Source organism: Vitis vinifera, chromosome 11 (assembly GCF_030704535.1).
Source record: "Vitis vinifera cultivar Pinot Noir 40024 chromosome 11, ASM3070453v1".
Lineage (NCBI taxonomy): Eukaryota > Viridiplantae > Streptophyta > Magnoliopsida > Vitales > Vitaceae > Vitis > Vitis vinifera.
In genome coordinates this window covers 4,094,804-4,104,568 of record NC_081815.1, presented here as the reverse complement: position 1 = coordinate 4,104,568, position 9,765 = coordinate 4,094,804, and the positions used below count along the sequence as shown (strand labels likewise).

Below are 9,765 nucleotides of genomic sequence, written 5' to 3'. Positions count from 1 at the left end.
TTTGGCTGTCTGGAGTTGGTTATCCGTCAAATGGTGCTGTTTTGGAACCCAGAAATCCAAGAAACTCGTCCACCACTTGTTTTGAAGGGCCTAGAAAAATGTATTGCTTGTGAAGGGTAGAATATATATGGCTAGACCAGTTGTTGATGTTGATTTAACTGTGGAAATAGGAGGGAGGGTGTATCCTATTTCAATGCAATGAATCCCTAGCCCTGAATAAAGAAGGCTTGGTAATTAGTAAATGCTTCATTGAGTTGGGCAAATCTCATCTCAGCTCTGTAAGGCAGGAGGGAGACCTCTTTATGTTTCCAACTGTTTCTCAAGACCTAGCCAGTTGACATGTAATTTGATCAACCCTAGCGTATCTGTATCTGTATATACATCAATATTCAGACACTCGCATCTGTTGTGTCATCTCTTTACGCTTTGAGTGATGCACGATTATCTTTATTTTAGTTTTTCTATCACATGCAGGCCTCTAATTGGGGAGGAAAGCTCCTTTTGAGTTAACCTAACACCCTCACTTCATGGAAAGTCCAACTCAAGCATTCAACCCTTTTCTTTTCCTCTGAGCATTGTTGGCTCTGAAAGTAAAGCTGTTTTCCCCTTAGCTTTAGGCTCACAGCAATCCTCCCAAACTCCATCCTACTATAAGAACTCTTCCCATTTCCTCTAACATGGACCAACTGGTTTTTTTTTATATATATTGGGAACTTTTCCCTTTGTTCTGTTCTCTCCCTAAGAATGTATAGGTCTGCAAGCACTTCCCGAGCCTCAGATGAGTTCTTAGTCAATCTCTTGCCGGCTGCAATGGGCTCTACACCACTGAAAACTTCAGCGTCTGAGGACTTGCCCATGTATGACCCCATTTCTGATGCTACCAAAAAGGAAATGAGCATGCATCATAAGTCATCTGGGGAGAATGCTATTCACCTTATCCCACTTCTTTTGATTCTTTGTGCTCTCATTCTTTGGGTTTTCTCTGATCCAGGTAACCCATATGCAATTTAGTTCTCTGTCCTTTCACTGTATTTTCCCTCTTCTCCTAGTAAAAAACTCACAAGTCACAGCAAGGTCATGTGCCTGTTACTGACCTTGAAGTTTGAATAAGTTGGAAAGAGGAATTCCCTACCCATTTTTTATTTTTTTTTCTAATGCTGGTTTTGTCTAAAGATGTCGTAAGGTGTTGACATCCTAAAAAAATGTAGTTTACAAATTGATTTCTGGTGTCTTTGGGCCCAAGGCAATGGTTCTATTCACTAGAGGCAGTTGAATATGGGTGAAGAGTTTCTTGTTTTGCACAGAAATGGAAAGCAATTTTCAGGCAGCTTTGTCTATTTTGCAGGCTACTGATAAATCCCTATGTCATACCATACTCATATATTCTGTAATTCTTATATAGGATATCATCAACTGCAAAGAAAAATGGGTGGCCTTAAATAAAATATAAATGGAAACCATTATTAATGCCCAAAAGGGTGGTAATTAAAAAAAAAATGGTGTTACCATTATTAGAGTTGTTGGGGGTTTCTTCTTTACAAAGGGCACAAAGGGGGGAAATACAACAACCCTCCCTTCAAATTAACAAACAAACAAACCAACCATAAAGTTCGGAAAGTTATCAAGCAATTAGTTTTTGTTGCTTTCTTTACTTCAAACTATTCTCGGACGGGAGTGTGGGAGTCGCTTTTAGAAGTAAATTCCTTTTCTTATGAACATGCTCATTTTGTGTGTTCATTTATTCAAATGTAAAAATGCTTTGATTTCTGAGAGGATCAGTGGTTGATGTTTAAGACACTGTCAATCAAAATGATTTCCAATGACCAAACATTTTGGCCCATTCCGATGAGCCATCATTGATTAGTTGAACAAAACATCAAATAAGATAAGACGTAGAATAATGCCTCTAATTAAATATTATACTCGTTTATCATATGATTTATCGTATCTTATATTTAATTAAACATGAGATAGAATAAAATATTTTTACTCTTTTTTTTTTATAAAAAAAAAGTAATTAAAAAAATAGATTTTTAGTTTGAAAAAGAAAAGAATTAAAAAGTATTTGTATAATACAATATAAAATAACAATAACATATAATATTAAACCCGAAAAGAAATTTCATATTTTTAATAGTAAATAGAAAATATTCTCATGTAATATATTTTTATTTAAAAATATATAAAACTTTGAAATATAATATATTTGTTACTCCGTTTTTCTATTTCTTCTATGAACAAAAAATAAATGAGGAATAAAATATCTCATTAAATATAATATTCTAAAATATCATTTTTATTTCATTATTTCATATAATATCCTCCAAAAATATCAAATCACATTTCTTATCCTATGTTATCTAATCAATTAAAATATCTTATTATTTTTGTTTGTTTGTTAGTATGGTATTTTTATGACCCAAAAATAATAGTCGCAACCTTTTCCCTCTAACCATGATTTGTTCCATTTACTTGTGTTTGAAGAAAAGAATTCTTTTAAATAAAAATTACTTCAAAAAACTATTAAATTACCAAATTTATTGTGGAAGTATATCAATTATCAAACAATGGAAAGCCATGTTTTGCATCGATCCACATCCAAACTCAATTTAGGGGGGTTTTCCTTTTTGCTATATTATCCCTTCAATCCTTCACATTTGTGCAACTCCCTCACAATACAACCTTTTAATTCATGCCACCCCATCAAACTTTTCCTCTCATGGGATGGGAGTCATCAAAATCAAACAGAGAAAATAAATGCCAAAAAAAAAAAAGAAAAAAAGAAAAAAGGAAAAAAAGTTAGCTTGTTGAGGCAGCTTAAAATGTCCTATATTTCTCCTAATTTTATTGGGGGTTTGAGGCTTGCTTCCAAGCAACACGATACATTCCCGGAAAAAGGCAAAAAGGCTGGCAATGGTGATGTCTGAACTTCAAAAAACAAACAGGGTATAGAGAGGGCAGGCATGCCCAAGATTAAAGCTGAAGCCACGTTTTCAGCATTTTTTTAAAATGTCCCTTTTTGCAATCAACTAGTTAGCTTTCCTGGCATCCAAACAACCCCCCAAAAACTGCCCACTAGGATGCCTCTTTGCCTTTTACCCAACCAGCCCACCAAATCACTTCTTCAAAATTTCAAATGCCAAGGGAAGGCCAACCTTCAAAAATATAAAGTAAGCACACGTGAAGTGGTCAAGCAGAATACCAAATGTTCCACTCCCTTTAACAACAGTTTTCAAACGATCTGCTTAGCAGACAGATGGGACAATGGTAGTTGCCCACTTTGGATTTGAATCCAGTCTCACAACGGACGTGGGTCAACCTTGAATTATAGATTTCCCCTAATTCATCAACTGGTTCTTCTATTCCACCAAGGAACTCTTTGGGGTTGCATCATGCATGTATGCATGAACATGGAAAATGACTATGACTGCCTTCATATTGTGATTTTACTTATCATCTTACTATCATGCTGTCAACATATATATATATATATATGTATATAGAGAGAGAGAGAGAGAGTTCCACAAGGCTCAAAACTGGCGAGTAGAAGTGTCGTTTTTGAGCCACCATGCTAATCATTAATGCATTGAGAAAGATGTGTTGGGTCCGATTTGAATTTTGGGCCCCGCCCACCTTAATGTATTCCACAAAAAATACAAGGACTAGCTCCAAATATAAGGTTGTTACAAGGTTTATCACACAAACCACTATGCGTGTTGAAATGTTCTTGGGTTTCCAGAGTCAATCAAACAAAATGCAGGTTGGCTGCTATTCAATCGTCTCCATTCAACGTGGAAAACCTTTGTGACAACATTTTTCATTCAAATTGGTCACTCTTACTTTTGTGTTTTCCCATAATTGACCAACAGGAACCCCATATGTCGGGAATTGCCTCATTCAAATACCAAAAATTTTAAATGTAATAATTTAATTTTCACAGCATATTAGAAAATGTTCAAGTCTCCCCCACTGCTTACTTGAACCTTACTTCTTCATTTTTTCATTCTTCATATATGTGTCCCACTCTTCTCTGTTCATAAGTTTGGTCCACGGTTGTGGCATTGGGTAGAAGAGCTTTTTTTAAAAAAAAAACCTTTCAAAACAAGGAAAAAAATTAATGAGATAAAATTAATGCAATCAAAGTATTTTTAAAAACAATTTCTTAAATCGTTCTTTAATGTTTTGCATAATAAAAGTCTATTTGGGATATTAAATATTTTTAATTTATTTTTTATTTTTAAAAAATAAAATTTACATATAGTGTTTTATTTTTTATTATTTTTCATATTTGTATTTTTTATAAATTGATTATTAAAAAATAAATAAAATAATTCTCCAAAAATATCATATTTTCGGTTAATTTGTATATTCTGATTACCAAACTATTTTAAAAAACTTTATCAGACATGTTCTAAGTCATAATTTACAAAATAGGGATGCATGCGTAGTACGCACCAAGCACACGATAAGAAACGAAAGTGAATCCCAGCGCAACAAGCTATTCTTAGGCATGGAAAGCAATGCATAGCATATTCTTTGTCTTCAAAAAATAAAAAGCCCAACCAAAACTGAAAACAATAAAAACAAAAACATTTGATGAAAAACAAAACACTGTCAAAAATTTGTGACAACAAACAACTTCATCACCCATTTTCTTGAGAGGTCAGTCAAATCTCTTTCATTCTCTCCTCTGATTTCTTCATTCTTTCTGGATTTGATTCTTTGTGGAATTTTTTTTTTCTTGTTATTGTTTGATTCAGCTTGCTTGGTGAAGATTAAAAGAGGGAAGTTTTTTTTTTTTTTTCATGTAAATTAATATCTGTTAAAGGAAAGTTTTAATTTTTCTTGGTGAATTTGTTTTTTCCATTGCCCTCTGTTTGATTGCTGGAAAATGGTGGAAAAGAGACGAATAAGAAGATTTTGAGTTTTGCGTTTTATGCTTGTTTTGTTTATTTGATAATGAAAAACTTGACTCTACTGAGACAAATAGTTGTGGTGGGTTCAGTGCAGTTGAGATTTAAAATTCTGATTTATTTTCTTCCCGACATTTTCTCAGCAGCCAAACACAGCCGAGGTTTTTTTTTTTTTTTCCTTTTTTTCCCCTTTTTTCTCATGATGATCTTTGGCTAAAGTCTGGGTTTGGTGCTTGACAAAAGGTAAGAATAGGGAAAGAAATAAAAAATTTTAATGTTCGATTGAATTTTGTGTGCTTATTTTCTATTGTTTGATTTAGTTTGCACTGCTAAAAATGTTTATTTTCATGAAAATTTAACATCTGTCACAGAAAAGTTTCCATGTGGAAGCCATTCTGTTTGGTTACTGAGAAAACAGAGGAAAAATCTTCTTCCTTTTTTTTCCCCTCTGTTGACCTTTCTTGTTTTGATACGTGCTACTTTTAGCTGTTTGATTTGTTCTGTGTGTAAATTCACCATCTCTGTATGATTATCTGTAATTGTTGGATCCTTTCTAAAATTTCACCTTGTTACTCTTATTTTCAGGATGTTCTACTTATGTGTAATTAATTTGTTGTATGGTTTCATTATTGAATTTAGAGTTCATTGTTTGATTTTTCAACCTTCTGGTTAATCTTTGTTTCTGATGTGATTTTTTTTTCTATGGAATAATAGGTTTTGCACATTGGAATTTGGCGGAGGAATATTGTAGCAATCATGAGATTTAAGAAAGGGAGTAAGGTGGAGGTACTGAGCAAAAGGAAGGTGCCATCAGGTTCTTGGATTAGTGCTGAGATAATATGTGGTAATGGACACAACTATACTGTTAGATATGATGGCCATCAAAGCAATATTGATGAGGCAATTGTGGAAAGGGTACCTGGGAGTGCCATTAGGCCTTGTCCTCCTCCAGTGGAAGGTCCAGAGGGTTGGATTCCTGGTGACATTGTAGAAGTGTTTGACAACTTCTCATGGAAAATGGCAACTGTCTCAAAGGTTCTGGGAAAGAAGTATTTTTTGGTTAGGCATCTTGGGTCCTCACTGGAATTTAAAGTCAGAAAATATGATCTTCGGGTGAGACAATCATGGCAAGATGACAAGTGGATCGTGATTGGAAAGGTAGGTTTCAACTGATGTATCTTTACTCTGCAAGATATTCTTTTGCAATGCTTGGTCCCCATATGTGCTGCACTTGGAGTATTTTTCAAGAGCCTTTCTGTGATCATCTTGATTCTATCAAATCTTCATATTATATCAGTGAATCATTTATCTGTATGCTGTTTCATATTTTGTTTATTGTCTACATGCACTGTTTTGGGAAAGTTTTACTATTTTAGAGCCATAGCAGTTGAGTTTATTTAGATTTCTCAGTGATGATGTTTGAATGTTACCATATTTTAGGGTCATTAGAGCACTTTTTATTCCAACTATTGTGCAGATTCTACAAGTGGATGTATACTGTGCAAGATTTCCCATGTGATTCTCTTTGCACTTTGCAATTGTTTATTTATTTATCTTTTTTCCCCTTGTTCTACAGAGTTCTGGGACTTTTGAAGACAGAAAACCCAGTGGTCCTCCAACACACAACTATATTCAAAATTCAAGCTTCCAAGTCCAAGAAATGGATACAAGGATGAAACTATCAAGGAAAGATAATTGTTTTACTGTTAAGAACAATGCCGATTTCCCGGAATCTCGTATTGCTTCCTCTAGAACTCTGAAGCGAGGATCACCATTTGGCTATTCTCAAGTTGAAGCATATGCTGGAAGTGCTCAAAAATTTAGATTGACTGAGAAAGAGGGTAGGCTTCATCGAGCTGTTGCAGCGAATGCATCTCTGTTACCTGAAAAGGTAGAGGCTGTTGCTTCCCCACGAGAAATGCTGGGTGAAAATTACATGCATGCTTCCTTTAACAGCAGACCCACTGGGTATTCTGAAATGGATGTGGAGAGGGCAAAAACAAATGGTGCTGTTGGGGGTTCACATGCAGTAAGCTTAGGACATAATGATGCTGATAGTGTTACATGCTCTGTTGGTAGTTGTAGCATCACTAGCAATAATCCCTATAAGTTGCTTCATCATTTTTCTACAGGGCCTAGTGAAAATGATGATTGTAGTGATGCTGAATCTTTTTGTCGGTTGGGGTATGAGGAAGGAAATTGTCTCCTTCCTACAAAAGAGGAATTGGCAGCAGAAATCCATAGGTTAGAGTTGCATGCCTACCGTTGCACTATAGAGGCATTGCATGCGTCAGGACCCTTAAGTTGGGAGCAAGAAACACTGGTGACAAACCTTCGTCTTTCTCTCCATATATCAAATGATGAACATTTGATGGAGCTAAGGAATTTAGTTTCTGCTGATATTAGCATTCCAAGTAGTTGACAGGAAAAACTTGGAGTTCTTTTTCCCCTTTTTTCTGTTCTGTAAGTAGAATCTTTTTTACTTGATGACTTCAAAACATTGTAAGAAACAGGATAACTGTTTTTTCTGCTGCTTCCTTTTTAGTTATACATGTTATGGTCTAGTTTGGAACATTTGTACCACCAATTCTTACAAAGTAATGAATGTTTTGATGCTCACCTTTGTGTATATACTCTCTTCTTTCTCCAGTCCTTTGTGGATTATCCTATTTAATCGTTTTTCATTAAAATGTAAAATACATTTTTTGTCATAAAATACAATCTATTTGTTGTAGGTATGCCACAAAATATGCAAATCAGTGGCAAATATAAAAATTGTGATATCTGATTCCCCCATTTAAGGATTTGTATCTTAAGAGATGCAACAATTGAAGTAAGGTTTAGTTACATGAATTTACTGCTCTTGTTTTCAACCCTTGTGATTTTAAAGATGTTATTATGTTGCCAAGGACCTGGTGGGTTTTTACTGATGAATTTCCCTGATTTCCTTTTTTCATTGGATGCATCTTTTTCAGTTTTGTTCCTTTTAAGTGGAGTTCATAAGATTCCTCTTTTTTGGAATTCCTTTACTTCCATGCTCTCTACTTTATATGAATATTTTTTAGGGCCTACTTTTCAAATGATCTGATTTCCACCATACCATGTGGCAAGATAAGCAGTTTGATTTGAGGACATTATTGATGCCTCCCCTGCATTTTCCAGGGCCAAAGCATGAGGCTTGTACACCTTGCTTCCAAGTGTCTAAAGATGATGTTGGGATTTCCCACCTTTCTCTTGGTGTAGACAATGGGGCAATATCGGCATCAAAGTGGCTACAAAATAGGACAGCTTATGATGATGCACTGGTACCTTTAATTTATTTGGTTGCTGCATTCTTTCATCGGTGGCCTCCTGTGAGCCTTAAATTTGTGTTTAGCTGAAGGATGTAAGACCAGAATCTTGTGGCTGCCATGGGGTTTCCTGGTATGTGGATGCTTGGAAGGTTTTTTCCCAAACCTTTGCCTTGGCTCATCCATGTTACATCTTTTTCTTGCTGATGTGTGTTCTGCTCTTGACTTATTGTGAAGTTCTTCATAACCTTGAGCTATCCTCTTTTTTTGGTTTCTTTTTCTAGGGAGCTTTGCTTGATTTTCTTCATTTTTGCAAATTGATTTCTTTTTATATGTTGAAATCTGGAAATCTAGAATTGTATAGTAGCTTGGATGAGGGTCATGATATTTTTATTTTTTTATTTTTTAATGAAACTCTTAGTTGAAGAGACCCCTTTCAAACTCTATGCCTGGTATGATATGGGAGTCTGTACTTATATAACAATTGTCCAATGATTGATCTTTCCGTATGCTTATACATATACTGGTCTAGAAATGTCATATGAATCCTAGGAGGGATAGCACTTTGTTTAAGAAGCCAAAAAGCAACCAATTCCAGGGAAAAAAGTGGCAACAAACTTCCTGTTAGTTGGAAGTCAAATGCATAACAAATGGAACATGACAAAACTTAACCTTTTATTTTGGTAGGTGAACTCCAAATGTTATTAAAAGCACCATAAAGAGAGGTGAATCCCAGATACATGCTAAGAGTAGAAGAAACATTGAAAAAGAATGAAAAAAGGAACAAGAATGACCCCGTTCCTGCTTATGTCCGGACAGAGCCTCAACCATGCACATAAAATACATTTGCGAGATGATCTCCTTCAGTTTGTGTCCCTTAATTCCACCACCTCAAATGAACCTTTATTATACTCTTTCTAATCTACCCTCTGCACCTTTTTTCTTCTGTTCCAGATAAACTTTCCATGCCAGCTAATTGGCAATTTAGCACCTTATGCACTGTCCTAGGAAGGACCTGCAAAACCCTTTTTCTTGAGATTGATTGAGGCTCTTTAATTATGGTTTTGACAATCTGTTCTCAGATTAAAACATTGATATTCTTGATGTGGAAGCATTGCATTTTTTAATTTTCCGTACATTTTATTGTTGATAGTATTGTAGTAGTTCTTATTCATGTGTTCTATAAGTACAGAACTGTTCATGCTACTGTAGCTTGCATTAGGAGGGGTGTTTGAGGCTTTATGTTTGTTTTTATCTATGTTACAGACATATGACCAGGATTAAATCTAAGTGAGGACTAAAATGAAAGATCGGTAGGGCTTTAGGGTTCTATCTTCTTATAAATGGATGTTATGATTTATGAGAACATTATCAGGGCCTTTTTATTTATGGATCTTGCCTATGGCTTTTAATTTATTTTTGAGAATGTTTGGATTTCTTGTATTAACAACCTCAAGGAAGTTTCTTTACTTCCCCTGCAAACTTGAGGCTTTGGTAGGGATCAAGAGTATGTTTTTGTAATCTCAGACTTGTAGATGTCTCACCTCTGTGTATGACCATCT

At 35.0% G+C, this 9,765-nt stretch overlaps 1 protein-coding gene across 2 annotated transcripts; it reads left to right on the top strand.

The window, feature by feature from the left end:
• The first annotated feature begins 4,470 nt into the window (after positions 1-4,470).
• Positions 4,471-7,532, top strand: LOC100267997 (uncharacterized). 2 transcript variants are annotated; one of them, XM_019223185.2, is made up of 4 exons: positions 4,471-4,662; positions 4,761-5,156; positions 5,628-6,071; positions 6,490-7,532. In XM_019223185.2, the coding sequence occupies exons 3-4, from the start codon at positions 5,670-5,672 to the stop codon at positions 7,333-7,335; spliced, it is 1,248 nt and encodes a 415-aa protein (XP_019078730.1). In that variant the 5' UTR covers positions 4,471-4,662; positions 4,761-5,156; positions 5,628-5,669; the 3' UTR covers positions 7,336-7,532. The 2 variants fall into 2 exon arrangements, with proteins under 2 accessions (XP_019078730.1, XP_002285023.2); XM_002284987.5 differs by lacking the exon at positions 4,761-5,156 and having other exon boundaries at positions 4,472-4,662.
• Positions 7,533-9,765: the final 2,233 nt, after the last annotated feature.